General features: G+C 36.7%; 1 protein-coding gene across 4 annotated transcripts in view; it reads right to left on the bottom strand.

Annotated features, from left to right (window-relative positions):
- The window catches only part of LOC113061409 (transcription initiation factor TFIID subunit 4-like), a 69,937-nt gene that overhangs the window by 11,322 nt on the left and 36,413 nt on the right, over positions 1-22,202 (bottom strand). For 3 of the 4 annotated variants that reach the window (XM_026230486.1, XM_026230485.1, XM_026230484.1), the window contains one exon: positions 14,950-15,066. In XM_026230486.1, the coding sequence (XP_026086271.1) occupies positions 14,950-15,066 (117 nt within the window). Of the gene's footprint in view, positions 1-14,949; positions 15,067-17,788; positions 18,061-22,202 lie in introns of those variants that run through there. The other variant, XM_026230487.1, reaches the window with a different exon arrangement.

Below are 22,202 nucleotides of genomic sequence, written 5' to 3' on the forward strand. Positions count from 1 at the left end.
ACGCCTCTCCATTACAAGCAGCCCAGTCGCTGTTTCACTTCACACCCACACAAACTGCATCTTGTTTGGCTATTTAAGCATGTGAAAACAAACATGGCGATGAGGAGGTCAGAAGAGAGAGAGAGAGACGTGCAGGTTCGTCTTCTCACCCACTCGAGCACCAGCAAACTCGTTGACACAACACATAATTAAAACATCTCGCTGGAGGTCAGGAATTTTCTAATTAGTAGACGAAGCTGTGATTGCGAACGCCTCGAGTTGGGAGCGTCCGCAGGTTCGAGATGAAAGCATTTCCCTGAGGCGTATCTCCGACGGGTTTCTACCTCCCCGAAAGGGTCAGAGCGCTAAACGCCCGGAAACTTCGCTGGCAAACAAAACTTTCCTTGCTGGGAAACTTCAGTTTCCAGAGCCTGAGAGAAACAGACTCGCTAGACGCCGAACAAAAGAGCTAATTGGCAGTCATTATTTTTCTTGAAAATGCGAGAGCAGTGAAATCGAGCAGGAGCTATAATTAACTAGAAGTTCGTTTCGGTGTGGGGTGGTTGGTTGGTTAGATCAGAAAGTCTCAGTTGCACGCTGTAATGCACGCCGACTATTTGTTCCCATAAACAGAGCAGTTGTCTAGAAACAAACTCTTTTGAGCAGACCCGCTCAGCCGAAGGAGTTGCGTGAAGATAAACAGGGGAACACGACCCGAACACGTGAGCGTATCGTGCTATTTTCCACCGCCATCCGCGCTGACCCTGATCTCCTCTGACTCAACGTAGAAAAACTCACAGACCATTAGAACAAGACTTCAGTCGATTCATCCCAAACGAGCCTCACTTCTGTGGAACTTTAAAAAGTGGCGCATTAAAAATTCAAAGCGTTTCACATATAAAACGAACCCAATTAGAGTTCGGACGGGAAGCCGGCGTAATGAGTTTCAAGTCTAAACGCTCGTCCTCAGAAGATCCCGCTATAATGAGGCCTTGTTGGTTTTGCCATCCTCACGTTTTAAACGCCTTGGTTTGGAGTTATTTCTACGGCTGTTTTAAAATTAAATTTAGGTTTTGGAAATTGAAGGTGGAGCTAAAGCCTTTGTGTTGCAGGAGGTTCCCAAACGCCACTTTTTGAAGTCTTTGTGAAACATTTTAACCTAAGAACCTGACACAAAGAGTGACCTGACAGACGGAAAACAACTCGATACAGAAAAGCAATGCACTGAAGAGTTATTTTTGAACATGAACGCAGGAGAACGAAACTTTCTTTTGATGCATATGTGGCGACCGAGGTCCCTACATCAATGTGACAATCGACCCAAAGCTGTCAAATCCTCAAGAAGCTCGACAAAGACGCAAAACATCTCCCTCCGAATTAATAAAGCATGCACACACATCACGGAGAGATCATGAACATTTAAAAAAGCTTCAGAAGAGCCGAAGCGTTTGCCCTCCACGAGTCTCACGTCTATTCAACGTTTGTGAACCTACTGGGACACAAGTCTGGATTCTTCAGGGCTTCTCAAACTTCTGTTGATGCAATAAAAGTCCTGTTTAATGTGATTGTGTCCCAGAAAAGAATAAAGACTCACGTCGACTCACACTGAACTCTATAGAGAGAAGAAGCATCATGCCGTTGTGTGCAGGTCCAGCGATATAATGCATAAAGCTTAAAGTGCATTACAGACACACTTTGCATGACACAAAAATCATATGCATTTATTTATTAAGCAGAATGATTGAATGCAATGTATTTGTGAATGATGCATAATGTGACACTGAAGACTGGAGTAATGGCTGCTGAAAATTCAGCATTGCATCACAGGAATAAATTCAATTTCAAAATATATTTAACTATAAAATGGTTATTTTAATTGTAATAATATTTTACTTATTTTACCATATTTCTGATCAAATAAATGCAGCCTTGTTGAGCATATAAGAGACTTCTTTAAAAATAAACAAACATAAATAAATAGTTATTTCTAACTTTTCAACAGTACTGTATATCTATATATGCAACTAATAAATACCAAAATATTCGGACAGACGGTTTCTTTTACAATGTATGGCATTCTGAGTGCAATGAAGATGCAAAACCCTGTTTCAATATTAGATCTGTTAGTAGATATACACATCAAACTGATGCATTAAGCAACACTTTGGAGCAAAAACCCATTGCTAAGCTGAAAGCTAGGCCCGTTTTATCACAGAAGGCCGGCGGGCTCGCCATTTCGCTTTACGCATCAAATCCAACATCCTTTGTATGTATGTGCAAACCTTATCTACATATTGACTCGCTTTAAATCTACACTCTTGCAGTGATAATTGCACAAGTTTGCAGGAGGAAGTGCTGAAATCTTCCTGTACCTGAGGCGGGAGTTTAGGCGGGGGAAGCTCATCGGCATTGTGGGAAAACACCTAGAGCGCTGTCAGATATCCAAACAGCTTCATAACACACACACACACACACACTGATGAAGAACTAATACACGAGTATACACATACACACACACAAAAAAAAGTTTAGACAGATTGAACTGTATTAAAACACAAAGAGCAGGAATAAAACATGATAGTGTGCCCAGAGGAATAAGCAATGAATCAGGTCGGATACACAGAGTAATACGAGCCAGCTTGTGCCCAGACCACCCGTAAGAGACATGTCAATCATGTAGGTGTGTTCATAGACAATCAATGCTGTGTAACTATGAGCATATGCGTGTATGATGGCAAAGACCGCTTTTTTAGGGATGCATGATATTGTTACTAAATTGTTTGTTTATGCACTTGATAGTTAATGGTGAATGCTTGTTTTGGTCAATTCCAGATTTAAGAATTAAAGCTTTGCTGTATTACAGCGCTTAACTTAAAGGCACAGTATACAATAAATAAATACATGGTTTGAGCACTAGGCATAGAAACAAGAAGTGCATGCATTTATTGTGCATTTAGTGCAAAGTAAGTTCATGCACACAGAAAAGAGTTTGGTGCATTATTTAAAAAAAGTTTTGTATTTATTTTTATTTTTTTACAGTCTTGCCTGTGACTTGCCCCTGAAATGTTATACATTAGCCAAAACATTCTTTATTTTTTTGCTTTTGTAAAATCATTCGTAAATTTATTTGTTTGAGCATCACAATAACATTAAAACACTTTAACCAATAACATGAGTTTAGGGGCGGGGCTATCTGTCAGACTGACCAATATTTCATAGGGGGAGTGGTCTGAAAACCTGTTTGATAACAGATAGTTAAAACACTTGTAACATGAGACCAACCTTTTTAATTTAACACGAGTTTATCTACTGTACATTTATGCATTTAGAGGACAAAGTGAATGACAAAAGAGGGATCATCTACAAAAAGAGTCTTTATATATAATATCGGCTATTTATCAGCCACTACATGAAAATATTCATCTTTTTGTCGTTTCAGACAGAATTTAATTAAATAAACAAGTAGATCTTTAGTACTTACATGCATTCACATGCAGTCCCTTCATCACAACGATCTGAAACTGCAGTGAGGGAAATATCAAATCAGAGAGAGATCCCAGAGAGTATCACTCAACTGTGTTCATTACGGCTCCGAATACATAATTTATGGATTGTTAAAAAATACATGTCTGGATTCATCAGACAGCAATATGACAGATGTAGAAAGCCGAACTCGAGCAGAGCGACTGTGATTTGGGCTGGTGTGGAATATAAGAGCACTTGCTTTATAATTACCATCTGCAGGTTTCAGTCAGCGTCACGCACACACGAAGAAACAAAAACAAGCACTTCGACATGCTTATTTGAATTCATTCGTTTGTAGATTTACAACAAGCCAAACACTTTTAACATGTTCAAATGCATATTAATTACTCTTCAGATTCATCTACAAAAACCTATGAATGCACAAGTGAACTCCACACGGCTTGAGTCTAAAGGAGGAAAAGGAAAACATTGAGAAGTTAATTAGGCTCGCTAAATAAAATCCCTCAGCAGGCCGTGAGGTAAACGAGCTCTTAGCAGGCGGATGCGAGGAAAGGCAGGAGTTACTGACTCCTGCATTATGCATTCAATGATCGATTCGAAATCTTAATTACCCGTATCACAAACACACACCGGCTCTAATGAACTGTGTGGCCCGTCAAACAGCTGGCTGAATAGATTTACTGAGATTATGGTTAAATTGAATTATTTGGCCAATTAGCCACAGACGTCTGTGATGTCTCAGAGGACGCGGGAAGATGCAGGCGTGAAGTTAACCACCCTAATGATAGTTGGCATTTTTAACACATACCTTTTAAGACAAATCTGATATGATGTGAAGATTTGCTGGCAATGTCCTCACCCTCAGGCCGTCCAAGATATAAATGTGTTGGTTTCTTCATCAGATTTGGAGAAATGTAGCATTGCATTACTTTCACTTGCTCTGCAGTGAATGGGTGCCGTCAGAATGAGAGTCTAAACAGCTGATAAAAACATCACAAGCACAGTTTTCAGGCTAAAACAGTTCTGAATTAATATGTGGGTGGATTTTGATGCGAGAGACAACAGGAGATGGACTTTTTCACTGGAGGAAGAGTTTTTATGGATTACAGTATTTTAGCCAGACGCAATGATTTAAATGATTAAATGATTAAAAACGCCTTAATGCTGGATTTGTTTCAGCTTGTGTCTTCTCCAGATGTTCACTGATGGACTGGAGTGCTGTGGATTATTGTGATGTTTTTATCAGACTCTCATTCTGACGGCACCCATTCACTGCAGAACATCCATTGATGAGACACTGATGCAGCGCTACATTTCTCCAAATCTGATGAAGAAACAAACTCATGAACAAATGTTCAGAACTCTATCTGAACTGAATGCAAACTTGCCAACAATTTACGCAGCACTGCTGGGATTCTTTCCATTTGAAAACATTGAAAACTTTTAAAATTGATCAAATGGAGGAAGCAATGAACAGCGGGAGGGAGAGAGAGAGAGAGAGAGAGAGAGAGAGAGGAGGAATTAAGCTGAGCCAAAAAGTGTGACTTGGATTTAATATTTTATAATTGCCAAGGGACATTCCAAGATCAATGAATTTTTTTTGCCCGAGACACACATCAGAAAGAGATGTACTTCAGTCTTTTTAGGGAACATTGGTCTATTTAATTCAGGCGCCTGATGCATGTGAAATATTCCTCCCTGGCCTCCTCCGAATCCCTCGGGCAGAGCTGCGGGCACACATTACCACTTTTAATGGGCCGCCCTCAGTAGAGGCGAAATAAGCCAATAACCCGTCCATGCTAATGGATTGGCTTGTTTATTCACTCCAGCACCTTCTCTTCGGCTAATTTTATCCTCCACCTAAACATGCACGCAAAACAATACGTCTGTGAAAAACATGTCGCATGGAAACACAATCTACATCCCATGTGCTCGTCAGGAGATTTGTTGTTCCAGACGCTACTTTTGGAGGCAAGCTGGACATGTCAAGTGTGTTTTATTAAAAACACAGCTATGGATTAGTGCTGATATCCACACGGATCACCTGCACTGCATTAAACAGGTAAAGAAGTGTATGAATGGACATTTGTACTAGCTGGAAACCCGGCTCATGTGTGGCGGAGAGCACAGATCAAACGCTGTGCAATTAACCCCTTGTTAATGCACTAAACGACTGACCTAATTACACCATGCACAGGATTTCACAGGGAAACTCAAACGAAGTATTCGGATCAGGCCGATTCCCGCATGCATGCATGAGTTGTGGATATTTTACGATTGCCTTTAATTGTCTGTTATTACAGCTGATGAGGTCGTGCAACATGAGTGATCTTCAAACATGTTTTGGAAGAATTCCAAAGTGTAATTTATGAATGTCTTTCTCAATCACTCTGAGAAATCTATTACAATTTCCACAAAAACATGAAGCAGCACAACTGTTTTCATGGAAGCTTGTTTCAAAAGGAAATAGCAACTCTCACGTTTCAGACTCTTTTTTTATTTTTTTTGCTCAGAATTCTAAATATATATCTCAAAATTCTAACTTTTTTATTGGAATTCTGAGAAAAAAGTCAGAATTGTGAGTTTAAAAAGTCGCAATTATTTTTATTCCGTGGCGGACACAAAAATACAGTAGAACTGTGAGATGTAAACTACAAATAATGACTTGCAATTCTTAAATGATATCTCAAAATTCAGACTTTATTTCTTCTAATTCTGGTTTTATATCTCGCAGTACTGAAATCAGGAGTTTATATTTCACACAATTCTGAGTTTCTATTCTGTGACTGACAAAAAAAAAACAATTCCAAGATGTAAACTTAAGAGTTGCAAGAAAAATTTCTAATTTTGGACTTTTTAAATCTTGCAGTTCTGATTTTACATCTCGCAATTCTGAGAATAAAAAGTCAGAATTGTTCGATGTAAATTCAGAATTGCGCAAGATATTAACTTGAAATTGATATTTAGCAATTCTGAGAAAACACATTCTGAATTTAATGTTATTTTCTGTGATAGAACGTTTTTCCACACTGATAGCAAATCAGCGTATTAGAATGATATCTGAAGGAGCAAGGATGCTGAAAATTCAGCTTTGCATCTATTTTGCTGATGAGGTCATGCAACACGAGCGACTGTCAAAAGACATTGTGTCACGTCGTCCTAACATTCCATGATTCCCAGAAATGTTTCCGGAAACTGCGGAATGTCTTTCTCAGTCACTCTTTTCCAGACTGCTCGTAGACTCCAGACAGGTGCCATCTCCACACAGAAATTCAATTACAACTCCTCCTGAAGCGCCTCCATCTGCAAACAATATGGTGCTCGTCTTTTTAATCAAGCCTTCCCCGAACACAGCGACCGAAGGCCCTTCAAATTAAAAGTCACTTTCAGAATCGTTACGTCCACGCTGAGTTCGAGCCAGAAATAATTGTGACGATTTGCTAGAGAAAGGTGTAAAGATGAATTTGGTGGTTCCCCGGCAGCATGTCGTTTCTAAAATCTACTCGCTTTCAGGGATTCTTCTACGTGTGTTTTTAGAGTGGCTTTATAGATCAGAATTGTGAATTTTGTCGTGTGTATGTGGGCAGTTGTGTATCTCAGATTTCCTCTTCCACTGGAAGCCTTTAATGAAAGATCATTCCAGCATTTTCACTTGCTCGTGTCCTCAGGCATCAACCTTTCCACCAGCAGAACGGAGCTGACACAAATAATAAAATCAAAAAGAAACAAGGTTCTTTAATAGATAGAAACACAACAGTGTTTTGCAGTAATGTCACAATGTAGCAGAGCTCAACGAGACCGCGGCTAATTTCACAGACGCGAGAGAGCGCCGACTCTAAATACGTTTCTGAAGGATGATGGAGAGTAGATCCTGGGGTGAATTACAGCGACTGGATTCAGATTCCAGTCATATTCGCTTCAAAAGACGAGCTTGTACGAACACAAACGACTGAAGCTCATCCAAACATGTCTGGGTCAAATCTCACTACAAAATAAAAGACATTTAAACTATTTTAGCATCATTAAGATGCAATATGCCATTCTTCTCAATTCAGTTAAATACAATTCCCATCTACGATCTCATTACTGTTGTATTCTGTTAGTAATTCTCATTACTGTTAATGCTGATTCAATATATTCAGATTTATGTACAAAACGGCATTTAAATGTAAATGCACAAACAATATTCATTATAAACCAAATTAATGATTATAAAAAGGCAATAAACCAATACTATAAATATTATAATTATGTATAAGTACTTCACCACCTAACAAAATATATTTTGCATATATTGTAATTTATGAAAAAAAAAAACATCAAAACAAAGTGATTTATAAAAAAATACCAAATTGTAAAAAAAAAATTAATAGACACTACTATTCGGGATCGCTATAAAATCTTTCTTTATATTCATTTACAATGTTACAAAATATTTATATTTCAAATAAATTCTGTTCTTGTGAACTTTTTATTTATTTGAGAATCCTGAAAAATAAAATGCATCACAGTTTCCACAAAAATATTCACAGCACTGCTGTTTTCAACATTAATATTAATCAGAAATGTTTCTTGAGTGGTAAATCATCATATTATTATGACTTCTGAAGATCATGTGACACTGAAGACTGGAGGAATGATGCTGAAAATACAGCTTTGATCACAGAAATAAATTATAATTTACTCTATACTCAAACAGAAAACATTTATGTATATTGTAATAATATTTTGCATTTTTACTGTTTTTGCATCAAATCAATGCAACCTTTGTTGAACAGAACAGATTTATTTTAAAAACATTAAAAATCTTCCTCACCCCAAACAGTAGTGTATTTGTCTCATGCCTTCTTTTATTGCCTTTAGTTTTTATAAACTTTATTTCATATTAAATTGCCTTTAGGATGACATCATATTAAACAAAAATCAGTCCCTGTACATCAGCATATACAGTAGATTACCTATCTGATCTAAAACACATAAAACTCTTTAAGTAAAGAAAAATATGTTTTCCTTGATTCTGGGGTGAGGAGTGTTCCTGGACATGTTCCTGGCAGGTTTCGCTTGCACCCACTTTGCATTAATGCTAATCTGCGGTTCCTAGCGGGATGGATGATGTATTCCCAGACAAGCGTGGGACGGCCAGAGAGAACGGTTCAGCAGGATTTCCCATCATCCCTCACCAGCAGCTTCGAGTTTTGGCTCTGGTTCTGTAGCGTTCTCATGGCAAAACTGCAGTCAGATCTATTCTTCAGAAACTTAATTATATCTAGATTAACAAGGGAGGTAATTAATTTCTTTAAGATGGGTATCTGAACCTCCCCTCAGGCTCAGCTTTGTTGTCAAAATTGTATATTTAACCATCTTTCAGCAGAAAGTTTCACTGGAGAATTCCAGTTTCGCATAAATATGAAAATATTCACTTGAATATAAGTACAGCTTTGGGTTTATGCATATATAGATGTATAAGTAATCTATAGAATCTCTCTCGACTTTCCTGTTGCATGGTTTACATCCTGGCACAATGCAAGATGAAAATATCTAATTAAACTTGATGAAGTTGACCGATCCAGACACAGAGCGCTATTGTCCAGACTTTTCCGAAGGCCAGCTCTCTACAGGACCACAGGGAAAACTGTGGCACTAAACGGCTTTTTCCTCCGTGATGTATGGCGCTTTCAACTTCTCTCTTCCTCGCCGATCCCTCTTGGGCTGCACGGAAAACCACTAAAGGGCATTTTCTACGCATGTTTTTAACAAACACAGCTGAACCTCTGTGCAGTCCAGAAACGGAAACTAGACTAAATCTACCGCTTTCTGAACCTGAATGGAAATATGTACACAAAACTGTTTTTTCTTTCACCTAACGGGAATGGATGACTCGTAGCGGAGAGTTTAAACACGTGACAGAAACGTCAGCGCTGATGGTTTTCATTCGGTACCATTACTCCTGAATATTGTTTATTTGAAGCTGACTGCTGGTTTACGGCTGATGGAGTCGTAGGTGTGTAAGAACAGACTCGTGCACTACAAAACAATCAAGAAAAACCCATCAGAATGAAGCGCAGGTCATTGTGCGTGAAATAGTAATTGCACTGTTGTTTGCAAAAGCCTCACAAACATTTGCAGAATGATGCAAACAAACATGTCAAACGTGAATCATGAGGAGGGATCAGATGTGACATCTTTCAATATGAATTTGTCTGGGTTTAATTTAAACTGAACTTATGTGTTTGTTCAGTTCTCTAAAAACAAGATGGCATGATCTATATATGTGTGTGTGTGTGTGTGTGTGTGTGTGTGTGTGTGTATTGTAGATGTTTGAGTCGTGTAAACAAACAAACAAATAAATAAATAAATAATCTTGGAATGTACATTACATACATATTTGATGCCCAATCTAAATTTGTAAATGCTTCAGAAATGTATATAAATACATAAATAATCAAGACTTTATTTATTGACCTGAAATTTTGCCTCAAATTGCAGACAAATCAGTGATGGCAATAAATTGCAATAATAAAAAAAAAAAATTTAAGATATGAAAATTCTTTGAAAATATTCAAAATACTACCAGAGTAAAAAACTGACCTTAAGATTTAATTGGTTGTTAAAAATGCTGGTGATCAAATTATTTTTTTTTTATTATAAATTTTTGTATTATTATTATTATTATTATTTTATATCAAGACAAAAATTTAAAAACAGAAAAATATATGTTTTTGATGCATAATTCTAAATTTAATTTAAACAAAACTATGACAACTATATATATATTTAAATCTAAAAAAAATCAAAATACCAACTATATCAAACAAATAAAATAAAATAAAGAAGTTATTGGCAACTTAAGTTATTTCCCTAAACCATGTTTTATTTCATTTAAAATTAGACAAAACTGTTAAAAACAACAAGAAAACATTACATGCATATTGAATAAAAGCAGGGGTCAAACACAGACTGTTGTGACCGTGTCCCTCCACCAGCTTTCAGAAGGGCATCGAAACCAAACAGCTCGAGAAGCAGACGTCAAAGCACACACACACACACACACACACACACACCCGTGGCCTTCCTGTTTGTCTGGCTGAAAGATCTGCCCACGTTTACTCATGCTGGGAAAGATGGGAGGAGAAGAAAAAGAGCAGCCGAAGACACAGAAACGCTGCTCACTCCAACTTGGGTTTGATTTACTTCATTAACCAAGATTACAAGTTTAACTTACAAACCAGAGGTCAGAAATTCTCATTAACTAGAGGACCGTGGAGAACCGCGGGGCTTGGAGACCACTCTTATTACTGACTACACATTTCAATCCGTCTTTGATGTTCATGTCTGCTTTCCTCTCTTTCTAGCATCCAGTTTTTTGGCAGGGAGGTTGATTTTAATTGTAGCTATAGAACAAGAGCAGCGTTTGCCTGTAAGCCTGCCTGCACATCTGTAGTGAGAGCATTTTTAGTGATACTGGGTGCAGTCCATCGCCCCGGGCGCATTTTAATGGTTCCACCCCCCTTTCATTCCCGGCTCGGATTGTTTTCCACGTGACTCCTGTTAATTTAGCTGGAGGAAAGGGCATCAGTTTTCCTTGTGCTTTCCCCTCTCTCTCTCTCTCTCTCTCGCTCGCAGTCTTTCCCTACTAATCTACAACCCTAAAAGAAAAAGGTGACACATTTACATAAAAAGGCGACTCAATCTTCCCCCTTTTCCCCCCTGTTTTGTCAATCTACACAGGAATAATTAGTGCTATTTGCTATGTCGAGTATCACTTTTAGTCACAAATGACCCCACCCAAACACCTCACAACGCCCTAGTGACAGCCCATAATACCCTAGAAACATTCTGACAACACCCAGAATTACTTTATTACATAAAGGGCAAGCATTACGGCACTGATTTTTGTGCAGTCAACGACACATGCATTTTCAAGAGAAAATACAAAAATCGAGTTGCAATTTTCGTTTTTGCCATTTTTATTACTATTTACTTCAGTTTTGCTTAACCCTTTAACTGTCACCCCCCATTTTTTAAAATAGGCATTAAAGTGCACTATCCAAACTTAAATTATAAAAAAATGATCGTTAACAGGTTTATGTGTACTTATGGACAACAACATTGCTAGTATGCGAGTAAATAGGTGTCATTTAATTTCACTGCATGCGCTTATAGAGGTGAACTCAAGTTAATAAGTGCATAAAAACGTGCTAAATAAATGTAAATATGCTGCAATCAACTACAAACCACAGAAGCATTACGAGTCATACCTGGGAAATGAATCGCACTCAAACTCATGTACACATTTCACTTCCCACGCAGTATCTTTGTGCTGAACTTCAAAGCTCTCTGAGAGCGAGAGGACAGAGCTGTTACTGTGGCTCCTGCATTGTGCAATGACCCCGAGCGAGGGCCAGTTAGGGCCCCTGTCTCCCTCTCTCTAATCTGTCCCTCGGAGCGCTGTAAGGCCTCTTTGTTTGCGCTCTCCGGCTCAGGATGGAGACAGACTTTATGCTCAACATGGGCTATCAGGTTCAGCCCTACGGCGATCTGCTGCCTGGCCAGACGAGAGGAGACGAGAGGAAGAAGAAACACCCAAACCGCCCGCCACCAGCACTACCTGATTTCAGTCACACACACGCTCTGACGGGGCGTTTCAGGGTAACCCATAGGACAGAAACATCCCAAATGTGATCTCTGTAAAGAAATCCTCATGTCGAACCTAAACCATACAACTTTCTTTCTTCTATGAAACATAAAAAGAGCAATATTATAGTGATGAGAGGCTACGAACTTCATTAAATTATTATCCGGCTATCATGAATGTCCCCAGTAATCTCACAAGACACCAAACTCATCAAATTCATATCAAATGCACATAACATGGTGTATTCCTGCGTAAAACTTCAAGTAAGATAAAACCGGCAGGATCTAATTTACTCCTAAAAAAAAGATGATGAAACATTAAGACGACAAACAAGTTCTCTCAAGATTAAATGCACTCTATAATCTAACTTAAATGTCAACTATTGACTTGTGTATGTTTTCTTTAGACATTTTAGGACAAACTTAAAAAAAACTTCATTGAAATCTCCATTAAGTTTCCTGAGTTCAGAAAGAGGTGAACAATAGCAAGGTCTCAAGGAGAACAAACCCACAAGATTTAAACCAGCCTTGTTTGAGTAACATTGAAATACTATTACAGCTAGTTTTTATTTAAAAAAATCTTTATTTTTCGTTTTTTGTTTATATTTCATTTTAATTTCATTTCAATTAATTTTTATTAAATTAAATTACATTTACTTGAATTACAATAAAACTTTTGTTTATTTTTTCTGTTTAGATTTAATATTAATTACATTTTAAAAAAAAAAATTGTAATTTTCTTGTCAATTTATTGTAAAAAAAATAAAATAAAATAAAATGCGCTTTTTGTTTATATTTCATTTTAATTTAATTTCAATTAATTTTATTAAATTAAATTACATTTAATTTAATTACAATAAAATATTTATGTTTATTTTATTTTTCTGTTTAGAATATTAGAATATTAATTACATTTTAATTTTAATTTAATTAATTTTTTTGTAATTTTATAGTAAATTTTCTTATTTTTAATAATATTTTACGTAAATGTTATTTTTATCTACTTTACAACATTAAGTTAAACTAAATTAAATTCAGAACTGTTGCTTTGGTGAAATAAATGTAACTTATTTTATATTTTATTTCAGTTAAATAAATAAAAAAAATTAAAAAAAATTTTTTAGTATTTTTTCTGTTTAGGTTTTAGTTAACTTTGCTCTAAACCTCTCTTTCAGCATCTCTCTCATTGCTCTGGTTTCCAGACACTGAGAGGCTTTGGTTTGGGATGAACGCAGCAGAACAGAGTCCAGATACTCCGGCAAACAGAGGACGCTGAGGGAAGCAGATGAAATCTCAAGCTCAGAGAAGACCCCCAGCATCTCTGTGACCCCCTTAGAAAAGTCACATTCACTTTGCTCTGGAGAAAGCAGTGAAAACACCCCAGGGCGACACACAGCCCCAGCCCAAATGAAGAAATAACGGGAGGTGAAAAAAAAAGTTAAGTTAAGATTCTCTGTCTATCCTGCCTTTCTCTTCTCTTGTGATCATGAGAGGTGCTCGGAAAAACATGCTGCAATTAAAAAACAGGAACAGACAAAACAGCAAAGACCCTTAGACGAAAGTACCATGGCACTGGAATCAGATGGTGCTCTGATATACATCTAGATATACTAAATAATTATTATTATATTCATAACACCCTTATTAAGCTGTGACTACATTCACAATATACACTACTGTTCAAAAATGAAATAAATTCAGCAAAGACACATTAAATTGATCAAAAGTGACAGTAAAGGCATTTATATATGTGCAGCACAACTGTTTCCAACATTGATGATAATCAGAAATGTTTCTCGAGCAGTAAATCATCATATTTCCATGATTTCTGAAGATCATGTGACACTGAAGACTGATGCTGGAAATACAGCTGTGCATCACAGAAATAAATAATTTTTTTCTCTATATTTGCATAGAACACATTTGTTTTAAATTGTAATAATATTTCACATTTTTTACTGTATTTTTGACCAAATAAATGCAGCCTTGCTGAGCATTAGAGACTTTTTCATTAAAGTCAAAGTAAAACACTCCGACCATCATGATACACAAATTCATTAGAATCGTAAAAATGACAAGATACAGGTGTATTTATACTGAAAAAAAAGTATTTTATCTGGTCACCTAACACAATGCTGCTTCTCAAGAATCTTTAGACATTTTAACTAGAACACAAGACAAAATTTTTTATTTTTAAGTGATTTTTTTTGTACCAATGATGAATTAGATGTTGCATCGATACAAAAAAGAGAAAAGCACTTAATAATAAATGAATTATTCTGGGTTTCATACGAGTCACTATTTGATGACTTTCCAGCTATGTGTTTTTAATTTCACACTTTGTCTGCTCATCATCTGCAAAAGAGGCAAATGAAGTCGATTTTAATGCTGTAACCAACAAAGCAGGGTCTCTGTGTGTGTACATACACACATTTGATGATTCTCGATGACAGCTATAATAAAGTGAAGGAGGTCAGGATGGTGTTCACAGAGCAGAAGCAATGCATTTATTCAGTTAGCCTGCTTCCACTGAGGTTGTGTTCACTGACCAAACACACACACACACACCAACAAGCCGGTTTTTAATATGACTAAGTGCTTTTTCCGGTTTATGGGATTCAAACATTAGTCAGAATCCGTCAGGGAATACGAACAGGTCTTCTGACGGCAAGAGGAAAGTGAAACATGTGCAGAGCATATATATATATATATATATATATATATATATATGATGTAAGATATATATCTACCAGTGCTTAATATCCATCCTTTCAAATAAGGGATCAAGTTAAATGATCCAGCTTCAAATCTCAGCTCATGTGATATGTTTCGGTGTAGAGAGGTGCGTACCTCAGTCGCTGTAGCTCCTGGCGAGTCCACCTTGCGTTTCTTCCGAGGGCCGATGGCGGCGAGCGCCGTCAGGTTTGCGTCTCGTTGTCTCATCTGAGCGAGTTCCTGCTGCTGCATCTGAAAACAGAAGGAAAACATCATATTACAGACCAGGACGTTTGACAAACTGAGTCCACAAAATGCTGAATCTAATAATTATTACATGCCAAACCAAGCAACTGTTCAGCTGTGGCATGATGTCACAGGAAGTGACATCATCATCTGGAAAACAGCGAATCGCCAGAGTCAAATCAACACATCCATCAGTGTCTTCTCCCTCAAGAATCGTTAAAACTTAATTTTTTGTGTGTTTGGAAAGATTTAGGAGTGAATATAAGTGTGTGTGTGTGTGTGTGTGTGTGTGTGTGTGTCGGCTCACACGCTCTGATGTGATTTTTCACTTTGTGAAGTGTAAGAAGGCCCAGTGGCGCCTCAGGTAATGTCACGGTTTCCTGCGGGGCAGCCTCGCTCACAGAGCCTTTCTGAGGACGTGTCGGAGCCCGAGGACAGCACACACACACACACACACACACACAGCCACATATGGCCTCACACACACACACACAGTCGTCACAGTCTGTCTGAAGTGAGGGAGTGAACCTCCCCGTGCCCGCTGGTGTTTGAGAGAGACTGTGTGTGTGTGTGTGTGTGTGTGTGTGTGTGTGTGTTGCTAAACTGAATGAGGGCAATCAATGCAATCTTTCATGCAGTCAGCTCAGTGTGTGTGTGTGTGTGTGTGTGTGTGTAAGATCAGAGAGAACTGTGATGTTGCCCTCAAAATGGCGTGATATAAAGATTGCTTTGGTTTTCAACAGCCATTGCAAACGGTGTGTGTAGACAGTGAGTCTGTGTGTCAGACGTCAACACACAGGAAAGCACATGGATCATGAAGACATGATCTTCTTGACCTGAAGCAACACCCTGAAAAACTACCCTCAGGCATCACTTGAGACGAATCATTTAACCATAAAACAGACACATGAGATCATCATAGTCTTCTTTTCAGAAAAAAACACCTCCGTTTGCTTTCTGTTCAGTCTTGATGCTGTCTAGAAGATGCATTTGGAAGGACAGATAAACCATAAATGTCATAGACTTGCTTCCCTCCATAAAACAGAGAATGAGACGTTTAGAAGAATGCTCATGTAGCTCTTCCAGTGAAAGTGAAGGGTGATCAGAAGCTGATGAGCTCCATAAAAGGCAATAAGGTGCAACAATGTAACTGTTTTCAAACAGAAAGTTTCTAAAATAAAGCAATCATATCAATTCAGAAGATTTGGGATTTAGTTGTATGGACCAAGGAGGCAAACTCTTGAAAAAGGAGACAAATATGCATAAATAATAATAATAATTATTATTATTTTATTATTTTAGAAGAAAAAACAAATCATCCAATTAAGATTTATAATAGTAATAATACTATTGTACTGCAAAATAAATATGTTTTACTAATACTGCTACTACTACTACTAATAATAATAATAATAGTTATTAATATTAATGCTTAAATATTTAATTTATATCAACTAAAACAAATTATTTTAGTAATAATAGCATTGTTTTATAAAAGCGATAAACAAGTTTATAATAATAATAATAATAATAATAATTGCATTATAAATATTAAACCAATAGAGAAATACTATTATATTAATACTAGTGTACTGTAAAATAGTTCAAGTTCTTAATAATACTAATAACAATAGATATGATTGTTATATTAATAATATTTAAATATTTAATTTATTTTAAATGATTAAAAATTAATTTTTACAACAGCAATAATATTATCATAATGTAGTTATTAGAATATAAAACAATGACAGTTATTATTACTAAATATTATTTTTATTTATTAACAATCAGGGAATATGACTACAGTAATAATACCACTGGGCTGTAAAAAAAAAAAAAAAAATGACATTTTAAATAATGATTATAAAATAAAACAATAGTTGTTATTATTTTTTGAATACTTTTTTTATTTTATTAAATGATTAAAAAACAAGAACAAATGAATAAAGAAATATACTATCGTTTAGTATAGCATTTCATAATAATAATGATACTTTTTATGCAAGTGCATGCCTAGCTTGGACTTAACAGTGGTCCTCATACACCAGTCACAAGTTTGGATGTTGATTTTTGGCTGAGCTTCCTCTTTAACGTTGAGCGGGCTGTTTGATTCTCTACATCCCCACAGTCCTGATATCATCGTAGATATCAGCAGACGCAGACCGCTGACCCCTCAGATAATCCTATTCCTCTCAAGGACCGGAGCCGGCATGTCTGCGCAGCAGTCGGCACCAGACTCTGTGCCCGCTTCACGCCCGCAGCAACTGCCGGAGTCTCAGATTTATGGCGTTCTGATAAATGCGGGTCCCAGCGTGCCATCTGTGGTGCCAGCTCTCAGAGATTCACCATTACAGACGAATCACCCTCGTGCACCAGAGAGAACGAGGGAAGGGGGTTACAGCTCAACTGTGTGTAGAGTTCGACAAGCGCCGCGCTCATTACATGGGAAACATTTGGAGAAATATTCATATGAATTATTTCGGCTAACTGCTTTAATATTCTCAGTGCTGCTTCAAAAATAAATGTTTAATAGTCGGCTGATTGTAGAAATGGGCGTTGAGTAAAACTTAGAGAAGTTTTGCATGTCGTAATTACACTCATCACAGAAGAATAATGAAGCGGAGAGGCTGACACACTGTAATAAAAGAGATGCTTTCTTAAAAACCTCAAGTACTTACTTCCTTATTTCATCAGGATATGATAACCTTTTACACACAAATCACACCGTTCTGTGCACGAGCGATATCTTTATGTTTGGTTCTCTATCTGTTTTACAGGACCTTCTGTTCTCCTCCCACAGGCCACAGACCCACAGTCTCACACACAGATGTCTGAGCTGGAGCAGAACCGGAGGATCAGGCTGTTCTGGAGTGGGCTTTCACTGAGAAACACTGAGGTTCAGTAACACTGGAGTCTGGAACATACAGGACCAGCAGGGGGCAAAATCTGCCCTCTCACCCTCCTGCCCCGGGACACTGAGCAGCACTCTGCTCTTCACTGGAGCGCCCAAAAAAAAAAAAAAAAAAAGTATAATAAAAAAAAAATTATAATATAATCCACAAATAATAACAACTTATATCAATTATTAAAATATACAAATAAATAAAATACAATGTTTCAATTTAAAAATAATTTTTAATTGAAGAAAAAAAAATTAAAAGAAATCCACGAATAATAACATCTTAAATCAATAAAAAAAAAATGTTTAACAAAAAACACATGATTTAAATAAAAATGTTTAAAAGATCCACAAACATACTGACCACTTACATTAATAATAAAATAATAATAAATAATTAATAATATATAAATAAAATACAAATGATTATAGGTAACTTATTATTATTATATAGTTTAAAAATATATGTTTATTTAGAAAAAAACTGTTATCATAAAATAACAATAAAAATTATTTTTTAAAAAATAGTAAAAAATATAACCTAGAGACGACAAAAAAAAAAAATAATAATAATAATAATAAAATAATTAACAACACTTCTTTGATGTGCCATATTTTTTTGGGATATTCAATATTCAATGTATTATATGAATATATAGATATCTAAAAGCAGAGAAAAATATCCAGAAGCAGAGACAACTACATTTTGCTGAATGATTATGAAAACAAAAATATTTTTCATTAGAATAACATGCACTGGTAAATCATTCATCCTAGAAATGAACTAAGGACGTCCAGTTTGATTTAATGTTGTTTTAAGCATTTGAATCATAAATGATAAAATCAGGTAATTGCAGTTTCTGAAAAAAAATAAAACATGGCTGTATTTCAAAAGCCAGACCAGCTGACCTCAGGGTCAAACAGGGCTTGACCTGCAGACAGACACTGAAGATCAAAACATACTCATGCAGCAAAAGCTCTGGGTTTTGAAAGCAGCCGGCTGAAGTTTGATCTTACTGCAGAGATTTCTAGAGACCTGAAGTTCAAGCCAAGCCCCAATTACACAAACGCCCCCCCCCCCCCCCCCCCCCCCGGGCGTCCCCAGGGGTCCGGCTCATTATGAGGTCACTTCCTGCTCTTGAAGCACCACTCATATTCAACAGAACCGCAGACATGTGTGCGCTGTTTGACCTTGGCTGGTATCCATATTTAATTATTGCTGGGGTTAACAGCAGTGAAAACAATGAGAGTGGTTCGCATTATAATACAAAGGGGAATATCGAAATATAACACATTCAAGAAACTCGCCTCCTGCGAGAGGAGATCATTAAAACTCGCTTTTCTAAGTCGAATATGTTTGTGTCACCCGTGCTTGGGCAAGCAGTGTTTTCCCCTCTTAACCTCTTCTTCTTTCTTCTGTAAGTAGCACGACGTCTCCTTCGATTGATCGGTGGCAGATGAAGAGTCGAATGCACGCTGAAAGGATGGTGCAGATGATTTATTCATTCTCGAATCAAAAAGCAAAAGGATCTTCAGAGAAGGAGAGACTGCGGGCGTTGAAGAAGAGCCCTCTCGTTCTCTGGATCTCTCGTTTTCCTCTTCGAAGCCCCGGGGCCGATGGTGTGCAAGTCCTTCTAATTAACAAGGTGAATCATGCCGCCGCTCTCTAATTAGCCGACACGACAGTCTAATGGAAACACACTCTCTAAACTCTCTCTCTCTATCAAGACCATCTCTCTTTCCGTCGCTCATGCCTTTTCTATTCGTCTTTCGTGCACAAACGCTTCTCGAGCGGAGAGTTTAAAAGGTCAAAGGTCAGGCCGTGCTTGCTCTGGAAGCACCGAAGCTGCACTTTACCACACAGTGTTCACTAACCAGCTCGAGGCCACACTTAAACGGCAGGAAAATTTCAATAAATCCAAACTAAAATATTGAAAACAGAGCTGCACTGGTATATAATAATTATAATAATAATAATTTTAGAACAGCAAAATAATTTAACAAATATTATTTATTAAATATAAGCAGAAAGAATTACTGTGAAATGTATTTTTATTTTTATTCGTATTAAATTGTCTCAAGTAAAAATTCACCAGACATTAAAAGTGCACATTATTTATTAATTATATATTATATTATATTATATTATATTATATTATATTATATTATATTATATTATATTATATTATATTATATTAGCAAATATATTTTAATTATTTATTATAAAAGAAAAAAAAGCTAAATCGTTGTAAACACATAAAGCCTCGTTCAAGAACCATGCTTGTAAAATCCTTCTTACTGCATGTAAATTGTTGCATGAGTGTGACAGGCAGATGTAGGATCAGATTGAATCATGCATAAACCATTCTTACATAAAGTGGTGCATAAATGTGATTTATGATTTACATTGAAATTCCTTCTACTTGTGTTGCATGAATGACGTTAGTTGCTGCATAAACACGGTTCGAAACAAATGATGACTGGAGGCCAGAACCATCACAGTCTAGCTCTGATGTACTGTAAAGAAATTATATAACAAATGCCTTCTTAATATACAAATATATATATCTAATTCATCAAATTACAAGAACCTAATACTTTTATTCAGCAGGAATGAATTATATTGATCAAAAGTGACAGTAAAGACATTTATAATGTTACAAAAGATTTACATTTCAAAGAAATGCTGTTCTTCTGTACTTTCTACTTATCTGTGAATCCTGAAATATAAAACAAATCACGGTTTTCACAAATATTTGAGGCATCTCAACTGTTCTCAACATTGATAATAATCAGAAATGTTTCTTGAGCAGCAAATCATCATATTTTCATGATTTCTGAAGATCATGTGACACTGAAGACTGGAGGAATGATGCTGGAAATACAGCGGAGCATCACAGAAATAAATTACACTTTAACACAGATTCACACAGAAAACAGGTGTTTTTTAATTATAATAATATTTCAGATTTTTTAATATACACAAAACTAAATTGTAAATGCAATATGCCACACCTGTGAGGTGGATGGATTTTCTCAGCGAAGGAGAAGTGCTCACAAACACAGATTTAGACAGATCTGTGAACAATAATTGAGAGAAATAGACTTTTTGTGTGCATAGAAAAAGTCTTAGATCATGAAAACTGGGTGCAAAAAGAAAAGTGTTGCATTCATAATTTTGTTCAGTGTATTTTTGATCAAATAAAAGCAGCCTTGATGAGCAGAAGAGACTTCTTTCAAAAACATTACATTAAACACATGACTGAAGTCTGCTTTTCTAACACTGACCCTTTCATCTTTCTGTTCATTGTGTCCCATTGGCCTCTCTCTCTCTCTCTCTCTCTCTCTCTCTCTCTCTCTCTCTCTCTCTCTCTCTCTCTCTCTCTCTCTCTCTCTCTCTCTCTCTCTCTCTCTCTCTCTCTCTCTCTCTCGTGGTGTTTCTCTCTGTTACTCAGACCCATCAGTTCATCCCCAAAAGAGTAGCTCTTCATTCCTGATTCCCCTGCTGCTAACATCCCAAGGAGATCCACATATAAAGAGAAAGACCTCCTACAAGCGGCCACACACACACACACACACACACACACACACACACACACACACACACACACACACTTGGGCCTTTCGCTGTACAGATTCCTCGCCATCTCGCTCGCGGGCAAAAATCTCGCTTTGTGTTGTTCTTTCTCTCATTACAGCACTTTGTAATAATATTCACAAACACACAGGAACACCAAAGGTATTTTTAAAGCTTGCCCCCCCCCCCATTCCTTCTTTCTTACATCTGAAATTTGACTTCAGGAATCTTAGGATGAAACAAGCAACCACAAAGAGGAAAATAAAAACAGATTCAGGACAGACGTCTTTTGTCTTCTAAAAAAGGGCTTTGTGGTGAGATTTTCAAAATGCATTTTTAGAATTTTTGTTGAGATTTAAATCAAATGTATCTAAAAGGTTTCTCCCAGACAGAAATGTGATTAAACAGAGGTCAAATGGCCAAAGATTCCTGCTTTTCATGTTGCAAAAAAAGACATTGGCAATCTCAAATGTGTCTCCTTGAGAAATTTTCAGGAGTTTCTTAAATGAACTAATATGAACTGAATATTTCTCATTAAACTCTCCCAATTCCATATGACCTGAGTTTCTACACACACTGATTTTATAGCCTTATTTATTAAACTTTTCGAAACAATTTTTGGAGTAACATCTGATTATCATCATAATTATTATCATTATTGTG

The sequence above is a fragment of the Carassius auratus genome, chromosome 43 (assembly GCF_003368295.1).
Source record: "Carassius auratus strain Wakin chromosome 43, ASM336829v1, whole genome shotgun sequence".
NCBI classification, from domain to species: Eukaryota; Metazoa; Chordata; class Actinopteri; order Cypriniformes; family Cyprinidae; genus Carassius; species Carassius auratus.